Source organism: Tripterygium wilfordii, chromosome 21 (genome assembly GCF_013401445.1).
Source record: "Tripterygium wilfordii isolate XIE 37 chromosome 21, ASM1340144v1, whole genome shotgun sequence".
In the NCBI taxonomy this organism is placed as follows: domain Eukaryota; kingdom Viridiplantae; phylum Streptophyta; class Magnoliopsida; order Celastrales; family Celastraceae; genus Tripterygium; species Tripterygium wilfordii.
In genome coordinates, this window is record NC_052252.1 from 15,460,512 (window position 1) to 15,477,086 (window position 16,575).

General features: G+C 38.3%; 4 protein-coding genes and 1 long non-coding RNA gene across 7 annotated transcripts; 2 read left to right on the forward strand and 3 right to left on the reverse strand.

Annotated features, from left to right (window-relative positions):
• On the reverse strand, positions 1-2,267 carry LOC119988210 (polygalacturonase QRT3). 2 transcript variants are annotated; one of them, XR_005465569.1, is made up of 4 exons: positions 1,813-2,267; positions 1,468-1,704; positions 118-1,273; positions 1-73 (listed from the first exon to the last, which is right to left on the reverse strand). XR_005465569.1 is itself a non-coding variant. In XM_038833173.1 (3 exons), the coding sequence occupies exons 1-3, from the start codon at positions 2,029-2,031 to the stop codon at positions 212-214; spliced, it is 1,518 nt and encodes a 505-aa protein (XP_038689101.1). In that variant the 5' UTR covers positions 2,032-2,267; the 3' UTR covers positions 1-211. The 2 variants fall into 2 exon arrangements, 1 of the variants encoding a protein (XP_038689101.1); XM_038833173.1 differs by having other exon boundaries at positions 1-1,273.
• A 1,360-nt stretch (positions 2,268-3,627) lies between these two features.
• Positions 3,628-6,008, reverse strand: LOC119988212. Its single transcript, XR_005465570.1, has 3 exons — positions 5,873-6,008; positions 5,202-5,295; positions 3,628-4,048 (listed from the first exon to the last, which is right to left on the reverse strand). It is a non-coding gene; the product is annotated as an uncharacterized LOC119988212 (long non-coding RNA).
• A 217-nt stretch (positions 6,009-6,225) lies between these two features.
• LOC119988211 (allantoate deiminase 2-like) lies at positions 6,226-10,023 on the forward strand. The gene is made up of 11 exons (XM_038833174.1): positions 6,226-6,454; positions 7,070-7,173; positions 7,247-7,331; positions 7,457-7,573; positions 7,930-8,039; positions 8,118-8,223; positions 8,348-8,434; positions 8,987-9,229; positions 9,353-9,478; positions 9,560-9,721; positions 9,808-10,023. The coding sequence occupies exons 1-11, from the start codon at positions 6,257-6,259 to the stop codon at positions 9,928-9,930; spliced, it is 1,461 nt and encodes a 486-aa protein (XP_038689102.1). The 5' UTR covers positions 6,226-6,256; the 3' UTR covers positions 9,931-10,023.
• Positions 10,024-11,411: 1,388 nt separating this feature from the next.
• Positions 11,412-12,946, forward strand: LOC119987634 (zinc transporter 1-like). Its single transcript, XM_038832546.1, has 3 exons — positions 11,412-12,081; positions 12,309-12,458; positions 12,557-12,946. The coding sequence occupies exons 1-3, from the start codon at positions 11,494-11,496 to the stop codon at positions 12,860-12,862; spliced, it is 1,044 nt and encodes a 347-aa protein (XP_038688474.1). The 5' UTR covers positions 11,412-11,493; the 3' UTR covers positions 12,863-12,946.
• An 85-nt stretch (positions 12,947-13,031) lies between these two features.
• On the reverse strand, positions 13,032-16,084 carry LOC119987635 (putative pre-16S rRNA nuclease). Of its 2 annotated transcripts, none has more exons than XM_038832547.1 (7): positions 15,966-16,084; positions 15,585-15,776; positions 15,190-15,247; positions 14,296-14,364; positions 14,123-14,218; positions 13,680-13,769; positions 13,032-13,289 (listed from the first exon to the last, which is right to left on the reverse strand). In XM_038832547.1, exons 2-7 carry the CDS (start codon positions 15,731-15,733, stop codon positions 13,239-13,241), a joined length of 513 nt encoding a protein of 170 aa, XP_038688475.1. In that variant the 5' UTR covers positions 15,734-15,776; positions 15,966-16,084; the 3' UTR covers positions 13,032-13,238. The 2 variants fall into 2 exon arrangements, with proteins under 2 accessions (XP_038688475.1, XP_038688476.1); XM_038832548.1 differs by having other exon boundaries at positions 15,585-15,747; positions 15,966-16,060.
• Between the last annotated feature and the right edge of the window lie 491 nt (positions 16,085-16,575).

Sequence of the window (16,575 nt, forward strand, 5' to 3'; positions counted from 1 at the left end):
TGAAAATCATGTGTATATTTTACTTATTTGTATTGAATTTTCCATGTTACAAAATATCTTCCAAAAATGGCATCTGCCATAGCGTATAACAATGAACAATGATTCAACGAATGGCATCTGCCATAGCGTATAACAATGAACAATGATTCAATGAAGGACTCGATCGTTAGTAGAGTTCACACTGCTCAACTCTATTCACAATTACAGATCCTCAGCTTGCTACCCCTTGATCAACAGTAACAAAGACAGTTGCAGGTACTGCAACATCCGACTCGATCAGAACCCGATTTTGAGACACATTCCTCAAGGCGTGGTTAGGGAATAAACCGCTGCCATTTGAGCTAAATGTGTACTGGACATGGTTAATGAGGTTGGGGAATAATAGGATAGGACTAAAATCAATGGTCCATGAGCTCCCATTTGCTTGTAGTGAACCCCTGGCTGCAGTTGATTTCATGTTCATCCCCCTCACATTGTTCCTATCAATCACAACTTGATCAATTTGCTTGAAAGGCCCTTTGGATTCATCCAATTGAACAATTTCAATCCCCTTATTGTAGCCACAAAACATGTTATCAACAATATTGACACCTTTCGCAACCCCATTTATTGATTTCAAGAGGATGAATGCATCCCCAAGGAAAAAGCTGCTAGAGATATGAAGCTGAACCGGGTCTTCCGCAACAATACCAGTGTAGTCCATGTAACAATTCACAATCCGGGTTTGTGTCAAACCAGGCAGCTTCAGATAAATACCAGTACCACCAAACCCAGTAGCTTTATTATAGCAATGTACACCAGAAAGTGTGTTAGCCTGCCCTGAAATCATCACACCTACAGCAGCAGAAAATATCACCACATCCGTGACAGCATTGTCGTTTCCCATTAAGTTAATTGCGGTACCAGAGAAGTTTCTTTCGCCTTTATCACCGCCAGCGGTGATTTGTTGGCCTAGGAAGGAGTTTCTGATGTAGGCTTCATGACCTCCTTGGACTAAAATTCCATTGGAAGTGAAATGGGCAATGTAACAGTTGTCTATGCTAGTCCTAAGTGAGTTTATGATACTAATGCCTCCACCTCTGTGGTTGCAGTCCAACATGAGGTCTTTGAGGGTTACGTACTCGTAGTTATACGGGGAAGAGGAGGAAAGTTGTGCATCAGTGTTATTGCTAGCTTTACTTTCTTCATTTTGGCTACCTGAGGAAGCTGACAAATCAATCAAATACCCATCTGTTGGAAAATCATCCGATGCTCGTATTGTCCCTCCATGAATCTGCTCATAAAGATCAAAAATCAAAAGAAGCTAACATGAAATATTTAGGAAAAATATTGTTAAAGCTACGTGTGCCCTGCTTTTTATGGCATTTGAAGACCAGTTTTGTTGCTTTTAAGACACTACATCTCTGCTTTTGAAAAAAAAATTGTCTAAAGCTGTTTCTTGAGCAATTCAATTGTGATCATACATACCACAAAATTCCCAGTTCCGGCCTCTGGCATTCGGAGGGGCCGTCTAATCATGTAATTGCCACCTTCAAGATTGATCCGTGCACCTCCAAGATTACTGATGCCTTCCATCAAGAACCCAACTTTTGGACCACCAAATGCGTCTGCTACTGCCTTCATAAGTGCTTCAGTGCTGTCTGTTTCTCCTGTAGGATCTGCTCCATATGATGTCACACGATATTCATGTGGCCTAATCGCACTCTGCATCATCGTCATCACAACCATGATATGATTTTACAACCATCAAAAACATGTATGTACTAAAAGAGCTTAAGAAAATCCAAATTGTGAAACTCGAACCAAGATTACCCGAGGTGCTGGTGCTGGGGCTAGGTTTGGGGAAGGAGAGGTTGAGGGAACCGAATCATGTCGCACAAATGAGGCCTTAAAAGCTTGCATTTTTCGTATTTGTTCTCTATAACGACCATCCAGAAGAAGACCCTCTTGAGAATCCTCTCCATAAACATGAATAAATATCAAATTAGCGAATCCTACAATCATAAGAAATACAAGAGGATTTCTTTCCATGGTTGCTTTTAAGAGCTTGTCTCCTCCTCTGCCTCTGCCTCTGCCTCTTCAATATATCTATATATATAAATGTTAGATGGTAGCAGTTGTTGGCTGGAAACCCATTGAAGAATATAAATATATATGTATATATATGTGTGTGTGTGAGAGAGAGAGAAAAGATTAAGAGAGCATGGAAAGAGAAGGGGCTAACTAAGATTTCCCAAGAAAATGATGGGAAGAGTTTTCAAATAGAATCATACACAAAGCACCCACATTTGTTGCATTTTATAGTCATGTTGAAATTTTCTTCTGTGACAGAAAAGTAAGCAGTTACCAACTTCTTACTTCACGTTTGACATTGTGTAAAAAAAGTTTTTCTGCTCAACCAAATTAGGTCATATTTAGAGAAAAAAAAAAAAAAAAAAAACTATACACTGTAATGAGTTCCAGTCTTAGATGGGTCATGACATCTACAGTGGCTTTTGGTTGAATGATCAGAGGGTGATGATGGGAATGACTAAAAAATGAAGACTTCTTGATCCCCATATGTATCGACAGGTTTTTCTTAGGCTTTTTTCCTTTCAGTTTGAATTCTTCACCATTTCATTGAGTTTTACACCCCCCCTAATATGAAAACAATGTTTTATGGTCTGCAATTTGACAATATACATAGGTTTTATCATTTATGTATACGACGATGGATGGATGAAGAAAACAACATTTTCTGGCGAATGAGATTTTGGTAATTGCAGATACCCTAAGCAATATCAATTAGGAACCCAACATTCAATTACTTGCTGCCAAATCAAAGTGCAAAGTGAAGTAAACAATGTAAGCCAAGCAATTATTTCTCCAAAAGGATATGCTTTGTGAGCTACAATTAGAGCCAAAGGTTACCACATTTTAATGCTTAACTTTACCATAACCTATACCAGAAAAATAACATGTTGGATGTTGGAGTGGAGTAATTGATTACATAAGGATCCCTTCATAAATGATGCTACTAACCAGGTTGCTTACAAAATTTGCTTCGTCTGGAAGAAATTAATGAAACAGACAAAGAATTATTGTTCGCTTGTAGCTCAAAGAACCCCCCCACCTATGGCTATAATGCGCTCACCTAAACCATTAAAATGCTAATCATGGTATAAACACTAGATTGGGTCTAAAATTGGTTTTATTGTACAAAACAATGCACGTGAAGGTTCAATTTAATTGCAGATATGGGGAGAGGCCCAATAAAAGCTGCTTTTGAAGTGTTGTTGCCAACTCTAATGGCCCAAACTTTTCTTTCCCCTTTCCCCCTTTTGGGTAGTGGGTACCAACCAACTCGGCTCACCAGATACATGGCCTAATTATCACAAAGCATTCTTATCTGGCGAAAGAATCACATAACCACGTGCACCCCAGCATTTTTGACACCCTAGAATCTGTGCAAGTTGATCTAAGGGTACCAAGACAATCAAACATGTCAATACTTAAATCTTACGTCCGTCTAGTATAATTCAACCGAGGGATTTATTAGCGAAACCCAACTCTTCACACATCAACAAACCCAGAAGAACAAAGCCGCAACAAACCCAGAAGAACAAAGCCGGTTCGATGTATTCAAAGTAAACTAACAAACCAAAAACAAACAATATTATTGATGTGTTTAAACTGTGAATTTCAACAAAATGCACAGCAATTTCAGCTAGCACGATTTCTTCTTTGTGTCTGTACCAAGAGCTGACTAATACGGTAGGGAATCTTTAACACAGAGGTTAGCCATTACGTAGTCCATCAAAAGTTGGTGAGACTCACATTGTTTGTGTTTCCATGTACCATCTGCATGAACCTGACAGAGTCGCCTCTTCCTTGCTCTTTTGTCTGTTGGTCTTGGCAAATCTAGGAGAAAAATCTCATTGGTGTCTGTTACACGAGGAAATTCATGTCAATTGCGTGTCTGCAAATGCAATCATCGATTCAAGCAGGCTCAAGTTGAATTCGAAGAACTCTACAGCTTTTCTTGGTTGATCTACTCTTCTAATGCTTCCTTTCATGTTTTAAAAGAAAACAGAAACAAGAAAAGTATACAAAGCCCATCAGAAGATATAAGAAACTCAACAGGGATCATTCTCTGAAGAAAAAGTATACAAAGCCAATCAGAAGATATAGTAAACTCAGCAGGGATCATTCTCTGCTCAAAGAAATATATAACTTAACCAAAAACCGGGTTTCGCACTTCAAGGGCAGGTCCCCCATTCAAAAGAAAGAGGCTCCTGTAGGCTGTACTAGCGACCTTGCTTATAAATACAACAGCTATGCCATTTGACTATAAGAACCCAAAGGAAAATGAGAAGTATCGAATAGGCAACTTGAGAATCCTTGCCAATGCATTTACATTCCCACTTTCAACATCACTAGAAGGCAACCTGTTGTTTCATGTGCCTGGAATTCTGGATGAGTATCAAGTTTCACAACAGAAAGTTAATCTCGTTGATGAAACGTAATATCCAAACCAATGTAATCATATTGCATGCACATAATACATATAAAAGAACTCAATGAAAATGAATCTCCGAATGCCACAGCATTCACTCTGCTACCGTAGCTAAATCATATACTACAAATGTCTGTGTCTGATTGATAGTAATGCAAAACAGGAACACTGATTTATAAAGTACCACCACATGTACCTATGAATACTTGAATAAGTCGTGTTTTCTATAATAAAAAAATTTACATTTTTCATTATTAACTTCACAAATCATCAGACAATCATTAGAATCATTCCATATCACTCCAGCTATCACGTGGCTGGAGATGAGAAGTGAGAATTTCTGTCATCCCACATATAATTCTATCACTGAAGTACTTGAAAGCAGAGAGTCTATGAGGATAGTGTTGGCAAAGAGCCTATCCTCCCCAGGAAGTAAACCAAGCATATCATATACTGCCATTGTGGGCTCTGGTTCTCCACTGCACAAGTCTTGGTCCCATCTTAAATATAGTTTCAACTGATAGGCTTGCATAACGACAAGCACTTAGTAAACGAATCGAATCAAAAAAAGAAAATCCAGCAAAAGGAATCAATTCGAACACGTAGCACCAAATTATTGCAGGGAAATGTTGAAGAATTTATATCAGAATTCCCCATGAAAAAGATAATAGAAATGCATAAACAATAAGATTGAGGTTGTTCTGACCAGGTTTGCTGGAGCGAAGGGCCTGCTCAATGCTCCACTCCATGTCGCAAGCAGAAGAAATCCCTTCCATTATTACTTCTTCGCCAAGAGAACCCTGTTTGTGTTAAACTACAGTTACTACACAAAAAGAATATAAAGCCATGTGACATTTTCACAAACAGACAGCAAGCGAACAATGCTCAAAGGAAAAGCCCATAGACGCATGTAATTATGTTTCCTTACTCAAAAGTTCAAAAATTAATGTGGCTTATAAGAAAAGCACTACTTGCGATAAAAAAAAAGCCTTTGCTGGGCACTCTATCGTTGAGTGAGACGACAAACAGAGAAACAGTGAATATACCCAAGTCACTCGCTTCCTTCGTTTTGAACAGGAAAAATCCAAAAAGTGATAATATTTGTTGATTTGAGTGTACTGATTCCGATAAACCCCGCACCAAATCACGAACAAGATTTCAAATATGAAAATTGGAACATTCTAACATGGCATATGAACTCGTTAATGTTCAATCAAGTAATATCCACTGAAATAGACAAATATATCTACCAGTTTATAATCCCGCAATAGGAATCGGCGTTCATTCAAATTTATCCACCTTAGACGGAAACGAGAAAATTGGAGAGAGCAATAAAAAAGAGTGCTGCAATCTAAGTTGTATAAATGAGAAACTCACTCGTAATGTGCAGGAACGTGTGTTGCGCCAGACTGAGATCAAAGAAACAAGTAGTTCAGGACGGCCGACTGGTTTCGTGCGCCAGACTCAAGTTCTGGACTTCGTGAGAACTGAGAAGGCGTGGGTTCAAATTGGGAGAGGTTCTTCGCGAACCATGTTTGAAACTTTGACCGGGACCCACCTCTCGACACAATTTTTATCTGGTTTGCGTGCCCATTAGATTCACGGAATCTGGTGTTGATTAACCTTGGCCATATGATATTGAAGCTGCAAAGGGACCCACATTATGGGCTTACTCGGCTGCCACAATAAAAGTGGTTTTAGCAACCCATCACTGCATTGAGTGGCGTGGCCGTCTTTGTTTGTTCTTAATCGCCTTTAGACATGGCGATTACTGACCCAATACCACGTTTCTCCCTCAACCAAAACTTCAGTTCATGGAGACTCTTCTACTGTTTATCGCTCTATCTGATAATATCGAGTGCTGTAGTCTATGCGGAAGATGCAGAAGGGATAAGCAGCGATTTGTATGAGGAAGTCTTGAAGTCTGAGGCTGTGGCAAGACTATATGAACTTGGAAAGGTACAAATCATGAAACCCAACTCCTCCTTTTGTGTTATCATAAGTGAGATTTGTTATTATCAAGTTTTGTCATTTTCTATCATGACATTGTGCTGCCATGAAATCCTGGATTTAGCTTATACCATATGCATATACCACCATTGCAACCTAAAGTTTGGATGTGATTGAAAGAAAAATGCTTCGACTTTGAACTTTAGTGGTTGAGAAAAGCTAAAGTTAAATCAAATATTTTGGTTTTAGTTGGATTGCCTTAGATATATGAATGGATTAAAATAATCAATATGTTTGAAGGTTTCCAACTTGTTTGCTCAATTGATGTGGACACACATTGGCCTTTGAGGCTCTGGTGGTGTAAATGGATACTTTGCAATCACAGAAGCATGATTTCCAAACCCAGTTTGCCTAGTGCGTATGCCATAAGATTCTTTATTTATGGGGGGAGAGAATCAATCTCTGATACTATTTGGCCGCGTATCTCCTGAAAAACAAAATTTTTCCTGCTAGTGGCGATACCCTGACGCCAATTTTCTTTTGGAAGGCTTCAATGAGTGAGGTACATGTGAAAGTGTAAGTCTGTGATTAATTAATTGATTCAAGTAGTTGTGTAATTGACAGGTTAGTGATGCTGATGACTATCTTGAGAGGACATTCTTGAGCCCAGCTTCTGTGAGGGCAGGAAATCTTATTCGTGAGTGGATGGAGGATGCCGGTTTGAGAACGTGAGCTATCTTCCTTTTGACATTTTAGTCTTGGTTTCTATAAACTCTCAACTAACCCATTTACTGGCTTCAGGTGGGTGGATTATATGGGTAATGTACATGGCCGAGTTGAGGGGATGAATAAAACGGCTGAGGCTCTGCTAATTGGTTCCCATTTGGTGATGCTTTTCATTTTCCATATATCTTTAGTCTACTTGATTTTTTTACAGCGTTGAAAAGACTATTTTTTTCATGTCTTATGTACTGATGGTTGACATTTATTTATTATTATTATTTAATGTAGGACACTGTTGTTGATGCTGGGATATATGATGGATCATTAGGTATAATCTCTGCAATATCTGCATTGAAGTTTTTGAAAAGAGACGGACAATTAGGAAAACTACAACGGCCAGTTGAGGTCAGTGAAATATCAGTTTCTGACATTTCATGTGTTTTCATCAAGAATTTTCTAAAATTCTCACAGCAGATGGCATTAATTACTTTTTATAGGCGATGTCACCATATGCCTTGGACATGCCAGTTAGATTTTCTGTCTTTTGTGATTGGATGTTTCTGTGAGAGAACTTGTTGGAAGTTGACCTCTTCCGAAAAGTAACCTAAAACAAGCATGCTTGTATGTGAAGTGGGAAATGCTTTTGTTCCTAAGAATTGTTTTCTCTTTTCAACAAACGTGAAACGAGACTGCAAATCTATTGCAATTCTATATGCAACTATTTCACTTGAGATGATGCTATTTATACTTCACATATGTAGGTTATTGCTTTTAGTGATGAGGAGGGAGTGAGGTTTCAGTCTACTTTCTTAGGCAGTGCTGCTATAGCAGGGAGTTTGCCAGTTTCGGCTTTGAATATATCTGATAAAAGGTTTCTTGACTGATCCATTTTATACCCATTGGGAACACTGTTTATTATGGTCTTACTAATGTTTTTTCTCTTTTCCAGGGGTTTAACACTTCAAGACGTTCTAAAGGAGAATGACATCAAAATTACGGAAGAGAAGTTAGTAGAACTCAAATATGAGCCACTGTCTGTTTGGGGGTACATCGAGGTATATAGCTAAGGGTAGTTATTTTGAGAACAAGCTAAACCTATGAAAGTCTGATCCCCAAATTTTTTTTTTGTTTTCGTTGTTCAACTTATGTACTATTTTGATATACCTTATATTGCTGCAGGTTCACATCGAACAAGGACCTGTCCTAGAGTGGGCTGGTTATCCGCTGGGTGTGGTTAAAGGCATAGCTGGACAGAGTCGACTAAAGGTACATAACCTGATTGTAGTGTGCGTATCAAATTTCTTCTTGCTAGAATAATGAACTTTGTGAAGAAAAAAAAAATGTTCTTGTTTGTTGAACTTTATGAACTCTTTTTTGGATCCAAAAAACGACATTGATAAAGCACTGATGCTTGAAGAGGGCTCAATGCTAGTTACCTTGAACAAATTTATTAAAACGTTTTAGTTAAAGAGAAGTCAAAGGATAGCAAATATGAATACCTTAAATGTCTACTCAACTCCTCTGTTTAAACTCGTTCTTTTTTTAGCTATGTTTTATAAATGTTTAAGGAATAACATGGCTGAATTTGGCACAGTTCATAGTTACATGTGTGAGGAATAACATGGCTGAATTTAGCAAAGCTCATGGTGGTTGGATCATTAATTTATCCAGATTCTGTCACTTATGACTTGTTCCTCTGTCACTGGAAGGAAATCTCATTTCCCAGTATGTTCCACCAGTAAACTTAACACTTGGATGTGCCTGAGAGATGAATGTTAACTTTCCGTTGACCTGTTCTACATGACACATTTTTGGCAGGTCATAGTGAAGGGTTCACAAGGGCATGCTGGAACAGTACCAATGTCCTTGCGTCAGGATCCAATGGCTGCTGCTGCTGAATTAATTCTACTCTTGGAGAGTCTCTGTAAACATCCTGAGGAATTTCTTTCTTATGATCATCATTGCAATGATATCGTAGTGGAATCACTTTCCAAATCCCTTGTTTGCACTGTCGGAGAGATATCGACATGGCCAAGTGCAAGTAATGTCATTCCGGGCCAGGCAAGGAATCTTCTGTGACAGCTGCTACACTGATATCAATGCCTTTGCAGGATAAATCACATTCCGTTGGTTGGTTTATCCTTCAATTATCGATTGTAAAAGATATTTGGTTCATGGTTGCAGGTAACATTTACTGTTGACATACGTGCAATGGAAGACATTGGACGTGAGGCTATTATTTATGAACTATCAAATCAAATGTATCAAATTTGCGAGAAGCGTTCTGTATCTTGCATTATTGAGCGTATGGTGAGGGACTGGTGCTGATCTCTCTCTATTCATCTCCTCTGCTACACATCGGCTGATGTTTTCTGCTCTGTACTGTTTCAGCATGATGCAAATGCTGTAAATTGTGATTCCGAATTAATGTTACGGCTGAAGGACTCAGCTAATGCTGCACTAGAGAGATTGACCGGGGAGACGCAAGATGAGGTTCCCATATTAATGAGCGGAGCAGGGCATGATGCAATGGCCATTTCTCATCTCACCAAGGTTACCTTTTTCCCTTCATTTACAAGTGTTAAGAGTTGATAACCCCTGCAGTGTGGTAATGTTAGTGCATGAGATCTCTTAAACAGGTTGGAATGCTATTTGTCCGCTGTCGTGGAGGCGTAAGCCACTCCCCTGCCGAACATGTATTGGATGACGATATTTTCGCTGCTGGTCTGGCAATTGTGGAATTTCTAGAGTCCCAAATGTAAATCAGACGATTTTGCTTAGGATTGTTGTACTGTAAATAACATCCCAATTTAATAAAACCCAAAATGATGGTGATGAGACCATTTTTACACTAACCACCTCTTCTTCTGCTCTATCGCACATACTGTTTTCTTTCTTTTTTTGTTGATTTGTTGTTAGTTAGACATAAAGATATGAATTATCGAAGAAGACTGTAAGAAAGTACTGTTCGTATCCACCAAACTCAAATTCAAAGACAGACACCATATTTGAATCACAAGAAAAGACCATGAGCGATTGGCCCGACTCCACTGCATATATGAGGTGACTGACAAGAATGGGAAATCTCTTCAAATGGAGTAGTAAAGTCTCTGGGAAATCTTTTCAAATGGAGTACTAAAATCTTTATATGCACATCAAATTCGTCAAAGTTCAGTACCCAAGTTTAGATGCTAATATCCGGGTATTCATTTTCCAAACTAAAGAGATTATGAATTTAAGTGGGGAGACGGGATAGTTTCTTTAAATAAATCTGTGATGGAGGATAGAAATGCTCGTAGAGATATCCAGAACGGACAACCTCTTGAGTGCAAAAATCGCATCCACAGTTGCCATAAACATTGTAGGCATTATATGCTCAATGCAAAAAAGGTGCATGATAGGGTCTTGCTATTTGTCCAATCCACCGAGATAAATTGCAGTATCACCTCGTGTGGTGAGAGCGAAAAGCACTAGAGAATAACAGCATCAACAAATCTACACCCTCCATGAAGGACCTCCATATGTACTACTTAATTCATAACGTTGTTGACCAAACTGGGTGGAGCCTGGACGGCGTGCTGGTTTAGAACCAACAATATTGTTCTGTCTTTTCTTCCATTACATCATAATTGGGACTAAATAATTGGTGAAAGTTCCTAGGTAAACTTGACTAAAACAAAGTCTCATACTAATGATAGGATAGGGATCCGAACAACTAGTATGTCAATTATCTTAAATATTGAATTATATGCAGGAATTTATGTGCATCATGTGACATGTGGAACTCACGAATTCATTTAGATCTGTAAATCTAACTCAACAATTGAGATAATTGAGATTCCAACTATTGAAATCTCTATCATTTGGCACCCATTTGGGATCCACTTCAGAGTACTAAGTACTAAATCCAATGATTAAACATATATAGGCTATAGCTTTACATTACATTGGGACCCACTTGATAGTATAGTACTCACTACTCACTTGACTATTGCAGTATTGCTTTCTCCAAATCACAAGTGGTAGTCTACAAAAAAAGGTATTAGCTTGATTAAAGTATTAATCTTTCACTTGAACTTTATGTATTAACTCATAATGTTGTCATTTTAGTTTAATCGCCGCACAATTCTCATTACCTAGCCAAACTCATGTACTCTGCATGGCGTTTCATGTCGCCATTTCTCACCTTTTTTAAACTTCTATACATACACCCATATATAAATATGGTCATCCAAACACACCTCATAACCTGTAGAGCAACAAAATTAAACACTTTCTTTAACTCTCTTTAGCGTTTTCCCCTTTCTGAGTCTATCTTTGAAGCCATGATTATGCTTAATATCATGTTTTATCTACTCTGTTTCCTCTGTTTCCCTCTGATTGTGTCTTCGGATTGTGAGCAAGAAACCAAATTTAATGACACTCACAAAGCACTCAAGTACAAACTAGCAGCAATTTCATCGATCTTGATAGCAAGTGCAGTTGGGATTTCTCTCCCAATCTTGGCAAAGAAAATCAAGATCTTACATCCCGCGAACGATATATTCTTCCTAATTAAGGCTTTCGCTGCTGGAGTGATTCTCTCAACTGGGTTTGTTCACATACAACCAGATGCTGTAGATGCCTTCACAAACCCTTGTATTGGTCAAGCTCCCTGGGGAGACTTCCCTCTCAGTGGCTTCATCGCCATGGTTTCTGCAATGGCAACGATGATGATCGACGCGTTTGCGACAAGCTATTATAAAAGATTGCATTTTAATGGAAAGGTTAATGGAGATGAGGAGATGCAAGGAGAGCATGATGGGAATGTGCATGTCCACACACATGCCACGCATGGTCATTCCCATGGTTCTGCTTTGGTATCAGAGAATTCCGAGGCTGTTGATCATCTAAGGCATCGAGTTATTTCTCAGGTACATCTGTTTTGTTTTTTTATAATGTTTTCTTTTAGAAGTTGGCCATCTCTCAGTTTTGTGTCCTCTGTTTTTTTTTTAGTTTCTCTGTTTTTCTACTCATTTAACCTATTATGTTAGTGGCCTATTCTCTTTTGATTGCATTTGAGTTTCTTCTATTGAACTAATCTAAATTGAGTGTCATTTTCTTGTGATTTAATGGTTTTTGATTAAATGTTTATTTACAGGTTTTGGAATTGGGAATAGTTATTCACTCAGTAATTATTGGGATCTCATTGGGTGCTTCTGGTAGTGCAAAAACAATCAAAGCACTTGTAGCAGCATTGACCTTCCATCAATTTTTTGAAGGGATGGGTCTTGGTGGCTGTATTGCGCAGGTACATACATACATACATCACATTGATTGTGTTTGCTTATTAATTGTTTGATTTCTGTCCAAATATGTTAAATTCTTTTGTTTTAATTATCTGGGCAGGCCAAATTCAAGTCAAGAGCCATTGCAATAATGGTATTGTTTTTCTCTGTCACAACCCCAATTGGCATAGGAATTGGAATAGGAGTATCAAAGACATACAATGAAAATAGCCCTGCAGCATTGATTGTGGAGGGGACATTCAATTCTGCTTCTGCAGGGATTTTGATTTACATGGCACTCGTTGATCTGCTTGCAGCAGATTTCATGAACCCTAGATTGCAATCCAATTTGAAGTTGCTTCTTGGAGCCTGCATTTCACTTCTTTTGGGTTCCGGTTGTATGTCCCTTTTTGCTAAATGGGCATAGTTAAGGCTAAACCGTGGGGGATGGAATAGGGGTGGTTCGCTTAATCTACCAAGTTAAACCAGCAAAGGTGATCTGTTGTCTTAATCTACTGAGCTAAACCAGCAAAGGCAGGGATGGTTTGCTTGATTTTTCATTTCCCTGTGTTTTCGAAGACAATGGAAGTAAAGCTTGAGAGATGCAAAAAAATTCTTACAACTAACTCAGTTCAACCGCTCAAGCAAACTGAATAATTCAACAATAATGACAAAAACTTGGGGGGAAGGTACATAGGCTTTCATCATCATCGCCTCGCCAGCTTTCATCATCATCGCCTCGCCAGATATTAAGAAAATCCACACAACTTCCACTTTCCAATTGAATACAACTTAGAAATATGCTAGTCTGCTGCGTTCGACGTGATCTTCCCGTTAACAAAATCCAAGTAACCCTGTAAAAAAATCAATATATCATGGCCATAATTCCAAGAATCAAACAGAAAGTTTTAAATATAAGCATGTGTCAATCCAAATCATAACGGTCTGTACTCTTTGATATTGTCCATTAGAAAGATCAAGAAATTAGAATATCCACAATCCTTAGATAATTGGAACCCCTTTCTCTGTCTTCTCGCTAGGTAAAGGTGAAATATACTTTAGAACATAACTTCCAAACGTTGATTCATAAAACTGTTTTACCTCACACAGAGAACCACAAATTTGACATAACAAATAGATGAGTATACGGGTTTGGTGTCAGGAAACTTGTTTGCAATTTACATAACCATGGTAAAATACTAAGAGGTAAGTAAATTGGAAAGGAAGAAAATAGAGACAGATACCTGGAGTATCCCCACAGCTGCAAATTTGTCAACTATTGTTTTTGACTGAACAGGATGCAAATGCAAAGGCTTCAACAGTAATTCCACATTCTGCAATCACTGTAAAATATGAGAACTTACATCCATTCCACAAAGTAATAAAGGTTCCTTCACGCTTTGTTGGGGGAAGAGGGGGAGGGGAAGGTTCGTTTCACAAGGTTCTCCTTCGCAAGCTGTGTTTCTAGAAGCTTCTTGAAAACAGGAAAAACCCTACAACTTGCTAAATGATTCAGGACGAAAAACAGATTAAAAGTATCTTCGAACCAGTCATGCCATCCATTCACTAAGCACTCAAAACACTCAAAATGGTTGCAGCATCTAGAGCTGTTATCGTCTAGAAATTTTACTTTGATTTCAAATTGGACTTCCTACAATCTTGCTCAAAAATAGCTACTTGAACCCACCTTTGATGTGAAGCACTCGTCCCAATACGTATATTTTACGCCTTCAAGTTCTCCAGTTTTGCAAATGTCATCGATGAAAAGCTTTATTTGAACAGCCTACAGAGTACAGACAATAACAGTGAGTGGGAAGCGAATTAAAGAGTACATTGATGACTCACGGAATGAGAACTCACATCTCGAGGGATCCTTTGCCTATCAAAAGGAAAGCCAACGACAAACCCCTCTAAAGAAAGCTCAGAAATCTGGAGAAAGACAGAAGGTTGTAATATGGGCCACCAAAAGTTCATTAACAGTCCTACATTCAAATTTGACCACACCATGTATTGATGAATTCTATGGTATAATATCAAAATAAATGTTAAAAGTGATGCACAATAAATTAAACATGAAGCAAGACCTTCTTGCAAATATAATTGATATGCTAGGATATATCAATGATTTACAAAATTTATTTGCAAGACCAGAGGAAAATGCATTCAAGTCGGAAATGGGGAAGCACTTAATATGGGGAGAGAAGATAAAAACTAATGATAAAGCAGAGGGGAAAGAAACGAAATGAACTAGCCATGTTATATTTAGTCCATATACAAAATCAACAATCGCACTAGGTGGTGGAAACTTAAAATGAAACTCTGGCAAGATGGTTTCCCAAAGACTTAGAAAGTTGCAAAAACTTTATTAGTAACATGAGAACTCCTCACCTCCCTCACACCCTCAATCCCCATGCTTGAAGATAACATAAATATTTCCTACGCTAAATAGAAAATGTATGAAGGACCTCACTACGCCATGAATGTAACACCTTGAGGGTTACGCCCTTAACACTGAAAATTTTCTTGCAGTTCGATATGTCTGTCCTTGTAAGGTCAATGAGAGGAACAAAATACTAGCAATACAAATATCCTGATTTGATATCTATATATTGCCCATAGAAGCATGATCACTCAGTTTATTTGTCCAGAGGATAATCGTTAAAAAATTATAATCATACACCCAACAATCATTCCCACAGCAAGTTATCTTCAAAATCTAAGGAAATTATGTGCAGAAGAAAAAAAGAACCTTACCAGATTTTGAAAATCACAAACTGTCAAATCAATAGTTGATTTCTTCCTAAGCAGAACACTGCAAAGTAGATAAACATTGAATTTTCTGAGTAAGAACCCAATTTTACCATTTAAAGTTGATAGCTTTATCAAAATTTCTGAAGATGATCGTGATTATATTATTCCTCTAAATAAGTGCTTGCCATTAGATGGGGATAAATGGTACTTCAAATATCAGCCAGCTCAGCAATAGCACGGAGGAGTTTCGATATTAAGAATCAAAAAAATTCATTTAATTTTGAGAACACAGCAATGAAAGTAGAAAAAAATTGATGCAGAACATAATAAATTAATAATTATGTTCTTTGAAAGACACTTTCGAGCCGCAATACAATATAGGGAGAACTAGCACATACCTTAAAGGTGAAGCAATTTTGTTATGAGGATCCGAAACAGCTAGCCCAACATACTTATCACCCACATCTAGACCCAGCAACCGTCCTCGCTCTAATCCTTTAGTCTTCAGCAATTCCCGGAACAAGTTTAAGGGCTTTACGTACTTCATTTAAACAAAAAACACTGCGCACATAGGGTTTATTCTGACATTTCTACAAACAGTTGGAGAACAAAAACTTTTGAGGACCAGACAGACACCCGCAGTAACACGAAAATCAAACAAATTGCAGTAGAGTATAAAGCATTCAAGATTTGCAAAATAATTTTAGTAGTTAGTGTAACTGCGTAAGAGGCACAAAAATGGACGAAATCTGAGAGAGAGAAGAGGTTATTCGTTTTACCTGCGATCGACCGCCGATAGGAAGAACAAAGGGAGAACTAGACAAAGACAACGTCGTTTTTATTTGGACTTCTGTTACTTTTATATCAAACCAGGCCCATATTTCTTTAGACCCATGTTAAAAACAAGGCCTATTAATAAAAAGCCCATATTTCTTGTCCATAAATATTAAATGAGCTGCTAAATTGGTCAAAGCGTTATTTGTTCCCAAGCTAGCAACGCGCGATTCACTTGCGACCTCGCGCGACACCGCCCGGTCTTAATTTAAGAATTCACCAGCTTCGTCCAAGTTCCACCTACAAACAAACTTCCCTCATCGTTTACATGACCTAAATTAGCTTTTTCTTTAATTTTGGCAACTTGCTGGTTACCCCGCACCGCTATATATACCTGCTCCATCTTTTTTTTTAGTTTCTAACATTAGTTCTCTACGCAGAACAACAAGAGAGTAGTACTGAGTGCCAAAATAAAGGAAGTCATGGCACGGCTGAAGTCGGAGATGGCGGAGATTAGAGTGGAGCAAAAAAGGAAAATAAAGCAAGGCATAGCACGGCTGAAGTCTGAGATAGTGGAGAGTAGTGTGGACCGGTACCCAAAAAGCATCGCGGAGG

Bases quoted from the DNA above. Each gene is read 5' to 3' on its own strand.
- LOC119988210 (XM_038833173.1), bottom strand. From the start codon at position 2,031: ATGGAAAGAAATCCTCTTGTATTTCTTATGATTGTAGGATTCGCTAAT. The intron at 1,705-1,812 runs GTAATCTTGGTT...ACGATGATGCAG, and splicing joins CCCCAGCACCAGCACCTCGG to AGTGCGATTAGGCCACATGA. The intron at 1,274-1,467 runs GTATGTATGATC...CTTTATGAGCAG, and splicing joins CCGGAACTGGGAATTTTGTG to ATTCATGGAGGGACAATACG.
- LOC119988211 (XM_038833174.1), top strand. From the start codon at position 6,257: ATGGCGATTACTGACCCAATACCACGTTTCTCCCTCAACCAAAACTTC. The intron at 7,574-7,929 runs GTCAGTGAAATA...TCACATATGTAG, and splicing joins AACTACAACGGCCAGTTGAG to GTTATTGCTTTTAGTGATGA. The intron at 9,479-9,559 runs GTGAGGGACTGG...GTACTGTTTCAG, and splicing joins CTTGCATTATTGAGCGTATG to CATGATGCAAATGCTGTAAA.
- LOC119987634 (XM_038832546.1), top strand. From the start codon at position 11,494: ATGATTATGCTTAATATCATGTTTTATCTACTCTGTTTCCTCTGTTTC. The intron at 12,082-12,308 runs GTACATCTGTTT...GTTTATTTACAG, and splicing joins GGCATCGAGTTATTTCTCAG to GTTTTGGAATTGGGAATAGT. The intron at 12,459-12,556 runs GTACATACATAC...TTATCTGGGCAG, and splicing joins TTGGTGGCTGTATTGCGCAG to GCCAAATTCAAGTCAAGAGC.
- LOC119987635 (XM_038832547.1), bottom strand. From the start codon at position 15,733: ATGAAGTACGTAAAGCCCTTAAACTTGTTCCGGGAATTGCTGAAGACT. The intron at 15,248-15,584 runs GTATGTGCTAGT...TCTACTTTGCAG, and splicing joins AAAATTGCTTCACCTTTAAG to TGTTCTGCTTAGGAAGAAAT. The intron at 14,219-14,295 runs GTGAGTTCTCAT...TGTACTCTGTAG, and splicing joins GGCAAAGGATCCCTCGAGAT to GCTGTTCAAATAAAGCTTTT.